The following is a 19,323-nucleotide window of genomic DNA, read 5'->3' as shown; positions in this document are numbered from 1 at the left end:
GTAGTCCACTGCCTGTTCTAGAAGATTTCCACTGGTCAGATCCCTTTTCCTCTGTGAGACTGCTTGGCTGACTACCTCCGCCTTCATGAGGTTGCATCTTTACAGGATCTGCTGATCCTGCAATTGCCGAATCAGGTCATCGATTGCTGCCTTAGCAATAACAAGGCCTATAGCCTTGCTTTTTATTACTTCCAGTCTACTTTCCCCCTTTTAAAAGAATAGTGCACATTTCAAATCGTTTGACCAGGTATATGGAGACTTTTGCAAGCCAATGGAAGAGAAGCCAAAAAATGAACAAAATCCAGCATAAGCTAGATATCCGCTTTCAAATACAGTTTCTGTTAAGGACGCCTTTTAGGCTACGAATAAAATTGAATTATGTGTCTTTTGGGCCACGTTCTCAATTTTTACTACGTCATTTTTCATTTTACCATCCCCCATAACCAGAGCCGGGATGTTATCTCCTGGCTCTTTTTTTCTCATTAGCTCAGCTCTTTTTCAATCAGAACATGTCTTCTCTACCTGTTAGTCTATTAAGAGAAACGGACAACCTTAGGACCCAAGGTGGACCCCTCTTTTTAAGGCGATAAGAATTTGAAGCAGGTTCTGCAGCTGCAATGCAATGTGACTGGAATGAGTAATAGTTTTTCATTCTGTGCAGCGTCTTTCTCCAACTGCCAAATGGGAGATCGTGTCATGGCTGCCTCATGGTGATGAGGTATTATGACACATCCAGAAAAATTCAGAAAGCACCTTGCAGAATGGGCCCTCACTGTGGTTTTCACTTTATTAGAGTCACGGGGGTGGGGGTGGGGAAGCATCAGACAAAAGACTTGGGCTCTAGAATTTGCAGGAAAAATATTCTCCACTAATGGAAGCAAAAATAAATTTCTACCGTTAAAACACGTAATCAGTTTACTCAACGCATTCACATAAAAAGCCGCGAAGCTCTAAACCGCAGGCCCCCCTCCCACTTTGCCCGCAGTGGTGGGCGGGGCTTGTTGCTTGGCCACGCCCCTTGCGCCCGGTCCCTGAGGGGCGCGGCCCACCCCGGCCTCCGGCCTCAACGCCGCGCCGGGCGGGTTTTGCCCCTCCTTCTCAGCAGGAGCTTAGCGGAGGGGACAGGGCGGGGGGGGGGGGAACTGTTCTTGCGCCTGCGCCTTGCGTCGCTGGGTGCCTCAAGGCGACCGCCGCCCGCCCGAGGGTCCTTTGTGCGCCTGCGCGCTCGCGCTCCCGCCCTCTCGCGGCGCTGGGCTTAGTCAGTCAGTCTGTCGGAGTCTGTCCTCGGAGCAGGAGGGGCGAAGCGACTTCGGAGAGCTAGCTGCCGGACTCGATTATTCTCTTTCCCCTCCTCTCTCCCGTCCCACAGCTCTCTTCACCCCTCTCCCTCCCTTGCTCGCGCAGCCATGGCGGAGCTGTCGGCGGCCACTCAGTCCCCGTCCGTCTCGTCGTCCTCCGGGGCCGAGTCCTCTGCGCCCGGTGGCGGCGGTGGGAGCCCGGGAGCCTGCCCCGCCCTGGGGGCGAAGAGCTGCGGCTCCTCCTGTGCGGGTGAGGCGCGCCGTGGGGGGACCTTAAGCTTGGGGGGGGGTCCTGGGGGGTGAGGCCGGCGAGTCACCCTTGCCTACGGGGGCCTTAGCCCCCAGGAACGAGCGTCTGGAAAATGGGCTAAGGGGAGGGCGTGTAAGGTGGTGCTGGTGGTGAGGAAATAACGGCGTGTGAGGAAAACAGGTTGGGGGAGGGGATGTTCTAGAGAGTGGGCGTTAACGCCAAGACGGTGCAGGTGGGGAAGGACATTAGTGCGGGCGAGCCGTCCACTGAACCGGGGTGATTTAGTGGAGCATTAGCGAGATTGAGAGGATTGGGGCAGGTTGGTGGTCGAAGAGATGATTCGTTAACGATTTCGAGGGGATGGCGGTGAAAGGGTTGCATTGCAGGCACGCAGGCAGGTGTTGACATAATCAGACATGCATGGTAGTCTTCCAAAAAAAATGTTTTTTTTTTGGTTGCCCGTGGGGAGGATGAGGAAGTTTCATGGAAACACGCTACAGTGTTTTCTATACTGTTTTCATCTTCCTTAGATTTTTTGCGGCCAGACTCTAAATGCCTGATTTTTCTGAGGCTGCGGGGTAGAGGGAGGCGTGATGAGAATATCTCAGGGAAGATTTGGGAGGGAGCCGCTGATGGTCCAAGATGGATCCGTGGCTGCATCTGCAACACAGCCTGCTCTTCACTGGCGCGGCGTGGGGGTGGGGACATGTAATTAGCTTCTTATATTCTAGACGGGAATAGAGTCATTTCAAGCTATCAACCTGTTTTAACTTCATGCTTTCCGTTGGCTGTTAATGATCGAAATATAACAAAAGGGGGGGGTTACCGCAGAAAGAGGGGAGGGAGAGAAGATTCAGACAAAGCAGGGTCTGGTTGAACCCCCTTCTCCTCCCATCACTGTGAAAGACTAGGAGGGAAGCTGCAGGCCGCTTTTAGTTTCCATTGTATACGCGTCTGCCTGCTGGTGGGAGCTGGCTGGCAAGCTCCCCTCGTGCAGAGATCTGCAGTGCAGATGCCTTCCTGAAAAAAAAAAAAAAAAATGCACCATGAGCAGGTGGTGGTGGTTCTTAAAGGAACTCAGTCTTCGAAGAAAAAAAAAAGCCTTTTGTTAAAGGAAGGGCCATAAGCTCAGGAGAGTACAGATAATTTTGCTCTTTATTTAGTCACCTTAAAGGATTTGGAGAGGTTTCTAAATACTTCATTGTCTCTTTTGGCAGAATCTTGGGTTGATTGTTCTAAAGGACAGAATTGATCTGAGTTTTAAAAATATTCTCTATGTGAATTTTCAACAGTGGATTTCCACATAAGAGCTTTGGTACCCATTTGGATTTTCCAGTGTGCTTATGGCCGTTTCAGTAGAACCCTATCAGAGGAAGCTTCTGTAATGTCAAGATTAGCTGTCCAGATAAAGGAATGAGGCAGCAAATTTAGAACCCTTGTCCCCTTTAAACCACCACTGTTTCTTCAAATTTTTGTGTTCTGGGAAAAGATCCAGATGAACAGCAGCTTTCCTATATACTTAGCAACTTGGTGTTTTGGCTTTAATCACTTGTCATGGCTTACTTACTGTTCACTTGGGCATACCTCTTGATTTTAAATTTTTGATTCACTTGAGAAATAAATCTGATACTCTACCTTAAACTCTTATCCATTGCAAATATGTATTAATATTGTCTAAAAATCGTTAACAGTGGATTCAATGCAAGATCCTTATTTGTCAGGTCACGAATTGAAAAGTTTAGCTTAAGACACTGCAGTGTATAGTCATCGTTTCATTGCAGAACTCTTCCTCCTTGCAGAATGTTTTTCCCATCTCTCAGAGGAAATGTCTCAGGCTTCTGCACCATGAAAATAAGATGAAATTTGTTATTCCAAAATTTGATTAGTTGAAAAAGGATTCTTAAAAAATCTACCTTGATTGTTTAAAAAAATGTAGAAGTGTTGACGATAACCTTCAGCTTTACTTTCTTTCACCAAGCTTGTCTTGGTTTTAGAGACTTCCCAAAATTAAAAAAGGAAGTGTAAGTGGTCACTTGGTGCCTGCAGGAAACACTTGTGTCCTGACTGACTTGTCCAGTAACAAATTTTAGATATTTAATTCCTGTCCAAAGGTAGATAGTCAGTGATAACATTCTCTGGTCCATTGACTCAAGTGTTAGTGCAGCCGGTAGTAATTATGCTTGGAGAAGGTCAGGGGCCAAGATTGGCTTCCCAGACTTCTGCCTTTGAAGGAAAGCAAAGATTTCAAAGGCAGAAATCTGAGGTTGAGGTGAAAGATAATTTAAATAATTAGAGTTCTTTTCAGGATGAGAGTCACTGTATTAGACATCAAGTATAGATAAATGTCTATTGTCTGAACTTTAAAAGTGCTTTAATAGTTTGTTATCTATAGCCTTTGAAATTCTATAACTTGCAAGAGACTTCTTTATTTTTTAATTTTTATTATTTTTGTCTTTTTTTTTTTGCCATTTCTTGGGCTGCTCCCGTGACATGTGGAGGTTCCCAGGCCAGGAGTCCAATCAGAGCTGTAGCCACCAGCCTACGCCAGAGCCACAGCAACGTGGGGATCCGAGCCGTGTCTGCAACCTACACCACAGGTCATGGCAACGCCGGATACTCAATCCACTGAGCAAGGTCAGGGATTGAACCCGAAATCTCATGGTTCCTAGTCGGATTCTCTAACCACTGAGCCATGACGGGAACTCCAAGACTTCTTTATTATTGCTGTAAAAATCATAGCCCCAAAATAAAGCTACATTTCTTGTATCTGTTCATGGAAATTAACTCAAAACAAAAACACCTTGAACAACTTAAAAAAAAGGTTTCGCTTTAAATCTTTCCTCACTCATGAAACTGCGTTGTTCTGTGTACCCTTTTTTTATGGCATTGTTTTCAACATTTTGTTCTAACATGTCAATCAGCTATATGAATATGTAATTTGTATTTTCAGTCTTAACTCTTAAGTTAAAAAGAACTCTGACCACCTGTTCAGCACTGACATTATCTGTATTATATTCATGTCAGATTAGCAATGGCAGTATAACATGATAATAAACACACGGACTGGGGAGTTCCCTGTAGTGTACAAGGTTAAGGATCTGCCTTTGTCACTGCTTTGGCACAGGTTCTATTCCCTGGCCCCAGAACTTCCGTGGGTGCAGCCAAAAGAAAGAAAAAAGAAAAAAAATCACAGACTTGAACAGCTGAGATACCTGGATTTCAATCTTCTATGTCTCATTAATTGTATGACCTTGTGCAAATGCTAAGCCTCAACACCATGACCTAGACAAATCTGCTTTGCTCTCCTTAAACCCTAACTTTTATTCAGTAGAAGTACCTAGTATTTGAGGGAGTTCCTGTCATGGCTCAGTGGTTAACAAATCCAACTAGGAACCATGAGGTCGTCGGTTCGATCTCTGGCCTTTCTCAGTGGGTTAAGGATCCAGCATTGCCGTGAGCTGTGGTGTAGGTTGCAGACTCGGCTTGGATCCTAAGTTGCTGTGGCTCTGGCATAGGCTGGTGGCTGCAGCTCCAATTAGACCCCTAGCCTGGGAACCTCCATATGCCGCAAGTGTGGCCCTAGAAAAGACAAAAAAAAAAAAAAAAAAAGAAAAAAAGAAATATCTAGTATTTGATACATCTATTTGCAGGTTTCAAACACAAAGATTAAAAAAAAAATTGAATTACAAGAGAGAAACCATAGTTTTCACAGTGAAGGAAGATCTTATGCCTTATTTTTCCTTTCTAATTCTTCACAGGAAAGAGAATCTTAGGCCTTTTTTTTTTTCTTTCTAAAAGTCAGTCGTTTCAGCCTTTGACCACTCATATTAATGTCTTAAAGTTGCCATACCATTTGCTCAGCTGATCTGTTAAAGAAATGGTGGTGGAGTGCTGAGGAGAGGCTTGTCATTGGTATGTTTAAATATTTTCTGCAGCATTCTGACATTAAGTATAGTTATGATACATTATAGAAGTCCTATCAGTGAAAGCAAGAGCGCAGAAGACAGCAAGAATGGTTTGTCAGTCTATTAACTTGGATGATTCTTAGTCCCCAGGAATAGAAGTTTTCTTTTTTTTGCTTTTTAGGGCTGCACTCACGACATATGGAAGTTCCCAGTCTAGGGGTCAAATCAGAGTGACAGCTGCCAGCCTACACCAGAGCCACAGCAACACCAGATCCGAGCTGCATCTGTGACCTACACCACAGCTCACAGTGCCGGATCCTTAACCGACTGATTGAGGCCAGGGATTGAACCCACAACCTCATGGTCCCTAGTCAGATTCGTTTCCGCTGCGCCATGACGGGAACTCATAGAAGGCTTCTTTCTTTCTTTTTTCTTCTTTTAATGCTGTTTTCCTTTAGAGTCAAATTTGCAAGTAATTTAACCACCTTATTTCTCCAGTCTACATATATTTAACAGTTATATTTTCCTTAAATTCAAATCTCTAGGGAATTGTTTACGAAGTAGCTGGTAAGAGCATCAGTTTTTTTAATTTGTATTATTTTAGGGATGGTCTCAAAACAAAACTAATATTGTGTTTTATTGTGTTCTGTGGTGAGGAAATTATATTTGTCCTGATTTAGGAGTCACTTGTTCAATCAGGTGATAAGCATTTTGTAAATGAAACTTGGTAGTGAAAGAATTGGCGATGTGTCATCGAAGGACAAAAGGAAAGTTGAGGTTCCCAGTTTTGTTTGAGCCAAGAGATTTTTCTGTAGAAGGCTAGTTCTCCTTACCCATAAACCTAGAATTTACCATTTTTGTAATTATGAGCAGGATTACAAAGGCACCAAATAAATGATTAACTGTGCATATTGGTTGTATATGTCTAGCTTGTAATTTGTACTCAGTTTTATTGTTAATGATAAGTTTATAACTGCCTCCTGAACTGTACAAATTAAAGAAAACGTATAAGTTTCATAGTGAAACTTTTAGATAAAAAATTACCAAGTTGTGGAGCCAGCAGTTAACAAACCCAACTAGGATCTATGAGGATGGGGGTTTGATCCCTGGCCTCGTTTGGTGGGTTAAGGACCCAGTGTTGCTGTGAGCTGTGGTGTAGGTCGCAGACTTGGCTCACATCCCAAGTTGCTATGGCTGTGGCAGCTGTAGCTCTGATTCGACTCCTAGCCTGGGAACTTCCATATCCCGTGAGTGGGGCCCTAAAAAAAAAAAAAAAAAATTACCAAATTGATGTTTTATGTTCATGTAATTTAAGTCATTCAGGAGTTGCCCAGGAAACTGGTTTAATTTTTATTGTGTTTCTTTGTAATAGCTATTCTAGAATTATTTTGGATCACTGGGTATGTTGTAGATGTTTCAAAAAAGTATGTATGCTGAATAAGTTTAGCTGTAATTAGTATTGCTTGTGGTTGCATCATTGAAGTCTTTTACTACATATCTGTGACTGGTAACATCTTTTATGAGAGCAAGACATATTATTCTGTGATACTGCAATTTCAGAGTAAATCCCTTAAATAAATAGGAAAATCCTGTATAGGATTTGTATTTCTGTTTTACATTTTGTGGTGGGATAGATAATTGTCAGCAGTTAGCCTCCTCTTGTGATGGTCTCTTTATATTTCAAAGAAATATTACCTGTTTTCTCCAATCAACTGATTTAATTTTCCCAGTAAGCACATCATAACCTAACACCTAGGTCAGGGGAGAGGGGGCAGAGAGGTAATCTTTTTGACATATTCCTCACTGGCAGTTTGCCCTTGAGAGTTTATTGAAGGGTATCCTGGAAAACTTTTTTTTTTTTTTTTTTTTTTTTTTTGGTTGTCTTTTCTAGGGCCACTCCCACGGCATATGGAGGTTCCCAGGCTAGGGGTCTGATTGGAACTGTAGCCGCCAGCCTACACCACAGCCACAGCAACGAGGGTTCCAAGCCGAGTCTGCGACCTACACCACAGCTCACGGCAACGCCGGATCCTAAACCCACTGAGCGAGGCCAGGGATCGAACGCAAAACCTCATGGTTCCTAGTCAGATTTGTTAACCACTGTGCTACGATGCGAACTCCTATCCTGGAAAACATTTTTAGCAAAACTAATACAGAGCCACTTGAAAGCATTTCAGGAGTGTGCATTGTCTTTGCTTTATATAAACGGTGGAAGTATTTGATTTTTCTCTCTTAGATTCTTAGATTCGTGTATTGCCTTAAGTTGTGCCCACGCATTAACTTAATTCAACAAGTGTCTAAGCATACGTTAAAGCTCTTTGTTGGTGCTCTAGGAGGTAGGAAGGTAAAAAAACGTAGATCATCTCTTTAAGAGGCTGTATTCAATAGGAGAAAGACTTGTGTTATGTTTACCGGTGAAGTTGCTAACAAAATAAATCTCACTTTACAGATGAGAAATCAGACTTAACGGAGGTTAAGTGATAGGCCCAAAGGTTTGTGTTTGGGGGTAGGATACAACAGGGCTTGAGGGTCTAACTCAGTTCTTTCAAATATGTACACTGCCTCTTCTTTCAAATTTAAAACAAGTGATAAAAATGGTTGTCGCCCCCTTGAATTCACTCTATTGGTTAACTGAGTTCAGTTAACTTAGAAACCTTAACTTCTGGTCCCGTGATTCCTAAGCGAGGCATCTTTTTGCTCGATTGCTCTACAGAAACTTCTGTTAAGTTCACCAGTTATTTTCCATATTGTTAAGTCCAGTGGTCATTTCTCTTCCTCATTTTAAATGCCCTTGACCCCTGTTCTTCATACAGCAGTCAGCGAATCCTATTGATTTTACCTTCAGAATATATTAAGCGACTACAAATTTTCTCAAGCTTCATTGCGCCCACCCTGGTCCAGGCTGCTATCATAGCTCTCCTGCATTATTGCAAATTGCTTTCTAACTGGTCTCCAAATTTTCTCCCATGGCTGTCTCCAGTCTTTCCTCCACACAGCTGCTGGTAAAGCCTTTGAAAAATGTAAGTCAGATCATTTCACTCATTGTCAATGTTCCAGTGGCTCCTGATCACTCTTAGATTAAATGCCAGAGTCTTAGAAGTTATATGAAGCCCTGTAGTATCTGGCCCCAGCCTCCCCCTTGCTTACCCAGCTTTAGCCACACTGATCTTACTGTTCTTCACACAACAAATACCTCTATACCTCGGAGTCTTATTTGCTGTTTCCTGTGTCTAGAATGCCCTTCCCCCTGTATATTCTTGCGGCTCTTCCCTCACCTCCTTTAGGTCTCTGCCTGGCAGCTTTATCTAAATTGCCCACGAGAAGACTTTATAGGCCTTTCTTTCCTGCCTTATTTTTCTTTGCACTTGTCATAATCCATCCTATGGCATTCGACTTACTTATTTTGTATGTTGTCTGTCTTCCACAATAGAATATAAGTTCCACTAGAGGAGATTTTCTGCCATTTTATTTACTGCTTTCTAATGCCTGAATAGAACCTGATACAAAGCAGGCTCTCAGATATTTTTGAATGAGAGCAGAGACCCTGTCACTTTTGTTCAGCAACTATAACTATTCCTTGGCTCATAATAGGTGTTCAGTAAATGTTTATGGAATGGATGGATGGATGGAGAAACTATTCCCAGAAAAATATGCATATGAATGAAGTATGGAGTAAACTTTTACAGATTCATGAACTACTATGAAATTCACTCATAAACCTCAGATTAAGAAATTTTTTATCTTATATTATTTATTTATTTTTCTTTTTATGGCCGCACTTCTGGCATATGGAAGTTCCCAGGCTAGGGGCTGAATTGGAACTATAGCTGCTGGCCTATGCCATAGCCACAGCAACACCAGATCCAAGCCATGTCTGCGACCTACCACAACTCATGGCAACACTGGATCCTTAACCCACTGAGCCACAATGGGAACTCCTGAAAATCTTATTTTTAATAATCAAATTATAGGCTTTGTAAAAATTTATTCATATGGAAATTGACATATTCATTTAGATGCTGAGAGTTTTCATGTAAGCACATAAAATTATATTCATAATAAATATATCTTACATTAAAATTGGCTTTTTTTACTACTATCTTTCCTTCTGAACTCCAAGTATTTTCCACTAATGGCTTTAATGCAAAAAGTTATGTTTAATCCAAAAAGCTATAATCACTTGAATGCCTTATTTTAGTCATTAGAAAAAGACTCACATCTGGGAGTTCCTGTCATGGCACAGCAAAAACTAATCCAACTAGGAACCATGAGGTTGCAGGTTTGACCCCTGGCCTCGATCAGTGGGTTAAGGATCCGGTGTTGCTGTGGCTGTGGTGTAGGCCAGCAGTTGTAGCTCCGATTTGACCCCTAGCCTGGGAACCTCCATATGCCGCAAGCGCAGCCCTAAAAAGCAGAAAAAAAGAGAGAAAAGGAAAGAAAAATACTTGCAATAGGGACTCAATGCTAGGCTAGTTTGATGTGTCAGAATTTTAAAATATGTTAAAATAAGTTTAATTCCCATTTCTAACAGAATCTGAGGTTTTGATTTGATACATATCAAACATTACCTAGAGAAGTGTAAGATAGTCCTAACAGATGTGGCACTACTGTAGAAATTGCGTTATTAAAATGTTTGTAGCCAATTTACTACTTATACAGTCCATTTTGTTTCTGTCAGACTTTCTAATTTTGTTTCTTCTGCAGCAAAATTTCTGCTTATTCTTCCTTTTTTTTTCTTCTTTTTAGGGCCACACTCGCAACATATGGAGGTTCTCGGGCCACTGGTCTACTCCACAGCCACACAGGATCCAAGCCACATCTGTGACCTACACCACAGCTCACAGCAGTGCCAGATCCTTAACCCACTGAGCAAGGGCCAGGGATCGAACCCACAACCACATGGTTACTAGTTGGATTCATTTCTGCTGCTCCACAATGGGAACTTTTGTTCCTTCTCTTAAATTGCTTATACATTTGCTCCACAAATGTACAAAGAAAGCTTTTCAACTCTTTTTAGTGTTGTACAGAATGAACATCTTGGGAGTTCCTATCCTGGTTCAGCAGAAGTAAATTTGACTAGTATCTATAAGGATGCAGGTTTGATCCCTGGCATCGCTCAGTGGGTTAAGGATCTGGCATTGCTGTGAGCTTTGGTGTAGGCCACAGACGCCGCTGGGATCTGGAGTGGCTATGGTGTAGGCTCTGATTCGACCCCTAGGCTGGGAATGGCCCCAAAAAGACAAAAAGGGTGGGGGGGGGGACTTAGTACTTGATATGAAGCAACACTCTGTATGATCTTTTTGCCTTTTCTGTAAATCTATAATTATTATAAAATATTTTATTTTTAAAAAGAGAAAGCCGGAGTTCCCATCACGGCTTAGCAGTAACAAACCCAGCTAGTATCCATGAGGAATTGGGTTTAACCCCTGGCCTTGTTCAGTGCAGTGGGTTAAGGATCCAGTGTTGCTCTGAGCTGCAGTGTAGGTCACAGATGTGGCTCAGATCTGGTGTTGCTGTGGCTGTGGTGTGGGCCGGCAGTTGCAGCTCCTAGCCTGGGAGCTTCTGTATGCTTTAGATACAGCCCCTAAAAAGCTAAATAAATAAATAAAGCCTTGGAGTTCCCGTCGTGGCTCAATGGTTAAAGAATCCGACTAGGACCATGAGGTTGCATGTTCGTTCCCTGGCCTTGCTCAGTGAGTTAAGGATCCGGCATTGCTGTGAGCTGTGGTGTAGGTCACAGACTCAGCTTGGATCCCGAGTTGCTGTGGCTCTGGCTGGTGGCTACAGTTCCAATTAGATCCCTAGCCTGGGAACCTCCATATGCCACAGGAGCGGCCCTAGAAAAGGCAAAAAGACCAAAAAAAAAAAAAAAAAAAATATATATATATATATATAGACTTTAGAGAGGAGGTGAGTGAAAATGCAGGGTTGTTAAAATTCGTTTGAAATCAATAGATTGGCAATGTAAAGTAATCATATATATATATATATATATATATATATAAACTTCATGGCGACCACAAGCCAAAACTCTGATACATAAATGCACACTAAAGATAGTTATCAAATTACAAGGGAAGAGAACAAAAGAATAAGTCAGACAAAGACAAATAATGTAAGTTATTGCTATGTGGAATCTGAAAAATAGAGCAGAAACAGACTCACAGGTGTAGAGAACAAGTAGTGGATACCCGTGGGGAGAGGAAGGGGGATGGACAGGAAATGGTAGTGGACTAAGCGGTACAAGCCCATATATATAAAATAGATAAGCTATAAGGAATGTAGCCAATATTTTATAATTTAAATGAAGTATAATCTATAAACATTTTTGAGTTGGAGTTCTCATTGTGGCTCAGCGGGTTAAGAACCCGACTAGTACCCATGAGGATTCAGGTTCAATCCCTGGCCTCATTCAGTGGGTTAAGGGTCCAGTGCCGTGTAGGACATAGATGCTGCTCAGATCTGGCATGGCTATGGTGTAGGCTGGCAGCTGCAGCTCCTATTCAACCCCTAGCCTAGGAACTTCCATATGCCATAGGTGTGGCCATGGAAAAGAAGAAAAAATTTTTGAGTCAATAAATGACACTAAATACTCTGTTTATATAACCCATGAGAAATAAAATTCAATAATAATCATAGGGCTTGAAAAAGATAAAATAGAAATGAAAGATCTAGAGCTCTAGAGAAATAAATTACTGAACTTCTCTAATTACTCAAAATATAGCTCTAGTCAAGATAAAGATTCAAATGTTGAGGACATGTACATATGTATTTGTGATGAACAATCTTTTTTTTTTAAGGAGGCATATGGAGGTTCTCAGGCTAGGAGTCGAATCAGAGATGTAGCCGCTGGCCACAGCCACAGCAGTGCCAGATCTGAGCCATGTCTGTGACCTACACCAGAGCTCCTGCAACACCAGATCCTTACCAGAGGCCAGAGATGAAACCTGCGTCTTCCTGTGTACTAGTCACATTGTCTATGCTGAGCCACAACGGGAACTCCTGAACAATCTTTTAACCACATATTTACACAGATTTATTACTTATGAATCTATAATTAGATTATAGAAATCTAGATCAAATTAAATTTAGTGGAATTAGATTTCATCAGGTCCTCTTTTGCTTTTTTTTTTTTTTATCCCTTCTAGCAACTTCCTGGACTTTGTTCCTGCAAATATAGTTTTTTTTTTTTGTTTTTTTTTTAATCTTTTTAGGGCTGCACCCTTGGCATATGGAGGTTCCCAGGCTAAGGGTCGAATCGGAGCTGCAGCTGCCAGTCTACGCCACAGCCACAGCAACTAGGGATCCAAGCCACATCTTCAACCTACTACACCATAGCTCGCTGCAACACCAGATCCCCAACCCCTTGAGTGAAGCCAGGGATCAAACCCGCATCCTCATAGATACCAGTCAGGTTCATTAACCACTGAGCCACAACAGGAACTTCTGTTTCTTTTTTATGTATCTTCAGTCTGCTTCTTTCTACTTGCTCCTTCCTCTCTATAAATATGTTTATGGAGTTCCTGTTGTGGCACAGTGGAAACAATCCGACTAGGAACCACAAGGTTTCGGGTTCAATCCGTGGCCTTGCTCAGTGGGTTAAGGATCTGGCATTGCTGTGGGTGTGGGGGCTGGCAGCTGTAGCTCTGATTAGACCCCTAACCTGGGAACCTCCATATGCCAACGGTGCAGCTCTTAAAAGCAAAAAAAAAAAAAAAAAAAAGTTTATCATTTCCATTCTTAAAAACTTTTTCCTTGACTTTGCCTCTCCCTCTAGCTGCTGCCCAGTTTTTAGACCTTCCCTTTATCACCCATACTTTGCAGACTTGCTCTCAATGCAGTGTTCTTTTTAAGCCACACCTGAAAGATATGGAAGTTATTGGGCTAGGATCTAATCAGAGCTGCAGCTGCAGACCTACACCACAGCCATGCCAGCTCCAAGCTGCATCTGTGACCTGCACTACAGCTTGCAGCAGCACCAGATCCTTAAACCAGTTAGCGAGGCCAGGGATCAAACTTGCATCCTCACAGACACTAGTAGGTTTCTTAGCCCACTGAACAGCAACAGGAACTCTGCTATCAGTGTCTTTTTAATCCGGTCCTCAGTCTTCAGTGTCTGATCCCCTCTATATCACTGTGTAGAATCATCAGTGCTAAATTACTTGATTACTTCATTTCAGTGAGTCATCCCAAAGTCTTGAGCACTCATTGGCTTTTGACTCTGTTAATCATTCTCCAGGATTTCTCCAAGTGACACATTTCCCCCCAAATCGACTCCTTTCTATCTCCTTCATAGGTGGTTCTTTCCTGCTCCTCTGTAAATATTGGTACTATGACTCAAGATTCATAGTTAACACTTCTCTGATTCTCCCTGGCAAATTCATTCACTCAGTGGCGCCAGTTTTCACTCAGATGTTAACTGCTAGATAGTTATCTGTAATCCTTACCTTTCTTCTGAACCTGTCCATACTGGTAAATAGTCTTTAATTAGATATGCCTTAGACAACTTGTTTTTTAGTGGAATTTAATGTAAAGAATTCCTTCTCCTTTGTTCCATACCCCAACCTGTGGCATTTCACTTAGCTCTTCAGTCCTTTGAGTTTTGCCTCTCCAGTCTCCAACATCCAGGTGGTTCCAGGTCCTGTCATATCTATCTCCTCATTCCCATCCTCACTGCCTCAGTTTAAGCCCTCATATCTTGTCAAGATTATGCAGTAACCTTTTAATTAAGTCCATGCTCTACCCTGCTGCCAGTTCTCTCTCTCTTTTTTTTTTTTTTTTTTTTGTCTTTTTGTCTTTTCTAGAGCTACACCCATGGCATATGGAGGTTCCCAGGCTAGGGGTCTAATCAGAGCTGTAGCCACCAGCCTACACCACAGCCACAGCAACGCTGAATCCTTAACCCACTGAGCGAGGCCGGGGATTGAACTCCAACTTCATGGTTCCTAGTTGGATTCGTTTCCACTGTGCTACAATGGGAACTCCCAGTTCTCTTTTTTTTTTTTTTTGTCTTTTTGCTATTTCTTTGCTGTGGCTGTGGTGTAGGCCAGCAGCTCTGATAAGATCCCTAGCCTGGGAACTTCCCTATATATACTGCAAGTGTGGCCCTATAAAGCCAAAAAAAAAAAGGAAAGAAAGAAAACCTCGGAGTTCCCGTCGTGGCGCAGTGGTTAATGAATCCGACTAGGAACCATGAGGTTGCGGGTTTGATCCCTGCCCTTGCTCAGTGGGTTAACGATCTGGCATTGCCGTGAGCTGCGGTGTAGGTCGCAGATGTGGCTCGGATTCTGTGCTGCTGTGGCTCTGGCGTAGGCCGGTGGCTACAGCTCTGATTAGACCCCTAGCCTGGGAACCTCCATGTGCCGCGGGAGCGGCCCAAGAAATGGCAAAAAGACTAAAAAAAGGAAAGGAGGGAGTTCCCGTCATGGCTTAGTGGTAACGAACCTGGCTAGTGTCCACGAGGACACAGGTTCGATCCCTGGCCTTGCTCAGTGGGTTAAGGATCCCGAATTGCGGTGAGCTGCAGTATAGGTCGCAGATGCGGCTTGGATCTGGAGTTGCTGTGGCTGTGGTGTAGGCCGGTAGCTGCAGTTCCGAATCAACCCCTAACCCAAGAACCTCCATATGCTGAAAGTGTGGCCCTGAAAAGCAAAAAAAAGGGGGGGGTGGGGAGGAGAACTTTTTCATTTGTAGGAGTAAATGTGGTAAAGCAGTGAATTTTAAAATTCGGGTCTTGCGTCACTGAATTACTGCCTATTGTGATTGTGTATTAACATGCTTTGGTGTTAACATGCTCCATATTTATTAGCCAAATAGTTTTCTTTTTTTTTTTTTCTTTTTTTTTGACTTTTTGTATTTTCTAGGAGGTTCTCAGGCTGGGGGTCTAATGGGAGCTGTAGCCGCCAGCCTATGCCAGAGCCTTGGCAACCCCAGATCCAAGCCAAATCTGTGACCGACACCACAGCTCACGGCAACGCCGGGTCCTTAACCCACTGAGTGAGGCCAGGGATCAAACCCGCAACCTCTTGGCTTCTAGTCGGACTGGTTAACCACTGAGCCACAACGGGAACTATAGGAGGTTGTAGTGAAAATCAAATCACCCTCCTGTCCCAGACCTCAAAGTCACTCTTGTTGCCAGATTACAAATTGAGACACACTGTACTTTGCTTTTTAATTTAATATATCAACATATACAGCTGAACCTTATTCTTTTCCATAGCAGCAATTATTCCATTATGTCAGTGTAACTATTTAACTAGACTTCTGTTGATGGTCAGTTAGATTATCCTCCTATACATGTCTTCATACATGTATGTAAATATTATCTGCTGAGTTAAATAATTTGTGTAGGAGGTGGTGGGGAAAGTTTATGCATTTAAAATTTTGATATAAGTTGCCAAATTTAGAGTATAATTTTAGAGATGGGAGAGTTCTCAAGTTGGTCCTATTTTCGCAGTGGATTAATTGTGATTTTAAAAAAATTTTTTAGTATTCAGGGTCAGTCTTGTATATTTGCCAGTTATAAATGTTTAAATGCTCATATTTGTGACTAACTCCTCAAAATGAAGTTGAAAATGGTTAAAAGCAAAATCTTTTAGTATTCAGATACCTAGTTTTCCTTTCTCACACGAAGTTGCAAGGGAGCATTATCTTTCTTGAGGTTATACTTACAGAAAAATTCTAGGGGTTCCTCTTTTTTTGTTCCTTTGTGGGTGAGAATGTTTGACCAGAAACATTTTAATTGATTTAACTTTTAGAAATGCAATTCGAAAGTGAAATAAGATTTTGCTGCCAGGTGAGTGAAAACAGTAATTGGAAATACAGATTGGGGTTTTTTTCCCTCTTACTTAAACCCAATAAAATTATGATACTTGGCCAAGAAAAAGGAAAGCTAAAGTTCAGATTCCTGTGTGAGGTTGTCAAATTCTCACGCTGTATATTTTCTTTCAGATTCCTTTGTTTCTTCCTCTTCCTCTCAGCCTGTATCTATATTTTCGACTTCACAAGGCAAGTCTGTCATTTTTTCGTGTGCATTAATAAAGAAAAATGTTGAGAAAGAGGCTGTAACTGGGGATAAGAGGCACAAGTTTTTATTGCCCCCAAATCCCCCAAAAACTAAATACAAGCCAGTCCTGTCTATTTAGCATTTTCTAATGGATTTCCTATAAAACTTAATAAAATGGGATGAGTCTAAATTAAGTAGACTCTTTATCATAGCATAAGCTTTAGGTGTAGTTTTGAGTATTTCTTAAAATTAAAAACTTGCCTACAGAACTTGGGCAGATAGAATCGTGGCTCAGAAAACAACCCACCTCTGTAATGCATTTGATCTATTCATTTGCAGTTATGTAACTGATTTGGAGAGGTAGTAGATTTAGAAAAACTGTATAATATAAAGTGTGCTTCCACTGAATGAATATACCAACCTAGTTAGAGTGCTTTAGTGTGAACTTACCCAAGGTGCATCCCAAGAGCTAGGCTAGTTCCAAATTGCTTAGGAACACTGAACAAGTTGGTTGACTTTTTGGCAAGCAAGGTTTGCTTGCCTTAAGCTGTGGTGGTTTTGGGGACTTGAGGGATTTGTTAGTTTATGTTTAATCTGCCAACCAGTAAGTAAGGGTATCAGAATTGATAGCTATGTTTGTCGGGCGGCAACTACCAAGAAGAGAGAATACTGTGTGCTTGGTTGGTTTGCAGTCGTAGTAAAGTGCTGTTTCATTTGTACTGTTGTACGCCATCTCAAATACAGGTCAATGGAAAAGCCTATTTTTAAAAAGGTAATTAAACTCACTAGATAGATCTAAGGAGCCTTGTGCAAGTTTATTATCCTAGCTGGAATGTAAAGTCAGGGTGTTGGTTTGTTAGGAAGACTTTGACCTTATAAGAATAAGACCATAATGGGATAAAACGAATATAGTAAAAGTTTTTCAGTTTAGTCTGCTTCTTAGGAAACATTGTAGACTCTTTGTTGTTTTTAATCAGACTGTTAACCTTAGAGTCCCCAGCCTCTTTATAAGGTGCCTAATTGTGTGAATCTGGGTATCTTGTGGGTCAAATCATGACCTTTGAAATTAACTTGTTTACATTAAAAGCTAGATGTTAGGAAGTAACTCAGATTTACACATTGATCCTTTTTTTTTTTTTTTTGCTATTTCTTGGGCGGCTCCGGAGGCCTCTGGAGGTTCCCAGGCTAGGGGTCGAATTGGAGCTGTAGCTGCTGGCCTAGGGCAGAGCCACAGCAACGCGGGATCCGAGCCGCGTCTGCAACCTACACCACAGCTCAGGGCAACACCGGATCGGATTGGCAACACCGGATCGGATCGTTAACCCACTGAGCAAGGGCAGGGACCGAACCCGCAACCTCATGGTTCCTAGTCGGATTCGTTAACCACTGCTCCACGGTGGGAACTCCTACACATTGATTCTTGATGTCTGGAGCCCAAAGAGATTTGTTTTTGGGTTTGTTTTTTCACCTCATGAGAAATTTAATAATTTAGGCAAATAGGTATTACATTTATTCTACTCTGGAAAATAAACTGGAAAAAAATACCATAGTGTAAATGGAAGAAGTAATTATATTTTCTCTATTATAAATATTTCAGATCTTCTAAAGTAAATTTTTCATAGTTGTACCTTCCGATCACCTTTCTTTTTTTTTTTTTTTGCTTTTTAGGGCTGCACCTGTGGCATATGGAGGTTCCTAGGCTAGGGGTCTAATTGGAGCTACAGCTGCCAGCCACAGCCACACCAGATCTGAGCTGCATCTGCCACCTACACCACAGCGCACAGCAACGCCAGATCCTTAACCCACTGATCGAGGCCAAGGATGGAACCTGTAACCTCATGGTTCCTAGTCGGATTCGTATCTGCTGCACCATGACGGAAATTCCTCTAGTCACTTTTCTTACAGGAAGGGAATAGTTGATATCCTAAATAGTGTAACAGTGCAGCCTAAGCATGACATATCTAATGTTTAGAATGTTTAGAAGATAAGTGTCATAGCTTTAAAAAGTCCTATTTAATCCCAGTTAGGAGAAACAACATGTACACTCAAGTAGAATGGGGGTTAATAAAAAGGACTTTCCTAATTAAAGCAAATGTTTAGACTTCAGTTTTACAGTGAGTATGAGAGTTTGTAAAAGGAATAGATTTACCATTCTTACTTTTTCTTATAAAGAGTTATTTTGAGCAGTGCGGATTCAGGGTAGTGTTATTGTTAAAAGGGTATTATAAAGAAGCAGTTAAAAATTATCGCTGAGAATTCCCATTGTGGCTCAGAGTGTTAAGAACTTGACGTAATCTCCATGAGGATGCGGGTTTGACCCCTGGCCTCACTCAGTGGGTTAAGGACCCCAGTAGTTGCCAGCAATCTTTGGTGTGAGTCACAGATGTGTTCCGGATACAGTGTTGCTGTGTCTGAGGCATTGGACACCAGCTGCAGCTCCGATTCAACCCCTACCCCATATGCTACAGGTGTGGCCATAAAAAAAGTAAAAAGAGAAAGGGGGAAAAAACGAGGGAAAAAAATGTTACTCTGAAGGCGTTCCAATCTAGCCCCTATGACTAACTTTTTCTCCTGCAAAGAATATAATGGAAAAGCAATCCAGTTGGTACTCTGCTTCATTGGCAGGTCTAGATATCAGCCTCTTCAATTTTTTGAGGGAACCTCCTTGGCAAGTGATTAGGTATGTTCTAGGGTAGACAAGACTGGTAGCTTCTAGTCTAGTCTGCCTTAATAAAAAAAAGGAGGGGGGAAAGGAAGTTGTTGGTGTACTTGGTTAACTGGAGTAAAACCTGGAGAGAATAGCTAGGACCAATCCCACCCAACCATAAGCCTTTCAGAGTGACTGTGTCACCAGCAGGCACCTTG

At 42.1% G+C, this 19,323-nt stretch overlaps 1 protein-coding gene across 1 annotated transcript in view; it reads left to right on the top strand.

The window, feature by feature from the left end:
* RTN3 (reticulon 3) overlaps positions 1,215–19,323 on the top strand; it is a 63,171-nt gene continuing 45,062 nt past the window's right edge. Inside the window, 2 exon segments of the mRNA XM_021082903.1 lie at positions 1,215–1,548; positions 16,404–16,460. Coding sequence (XP_020938562.1) covers positions 1,407–1,548; positions 16,404–16,460 — 199 coding nt within the window. The 5' untranslated portion in view covers positions 1,215–1,406.

This window comes from Sus scrofa, chromosome 2, assembly GCF_000003025.6.
Source record: "Sus scrofa isolate TJ Tabasco breed Duroc chromosome 2, Sscrofa11.1, whole genome shotgun sequence".
NCBI classification, from domain to species: domain Eukaryota; kingdom Metazoa; phylum Chordata; class Mammalia; order Artiodactyla; family Suidae; genus Sus; species Sus scrofa.
Note: the sequence above shows the minus strand (reverse complement) of the source record. Positions and strands in the feature narration are given on the sequence as shown.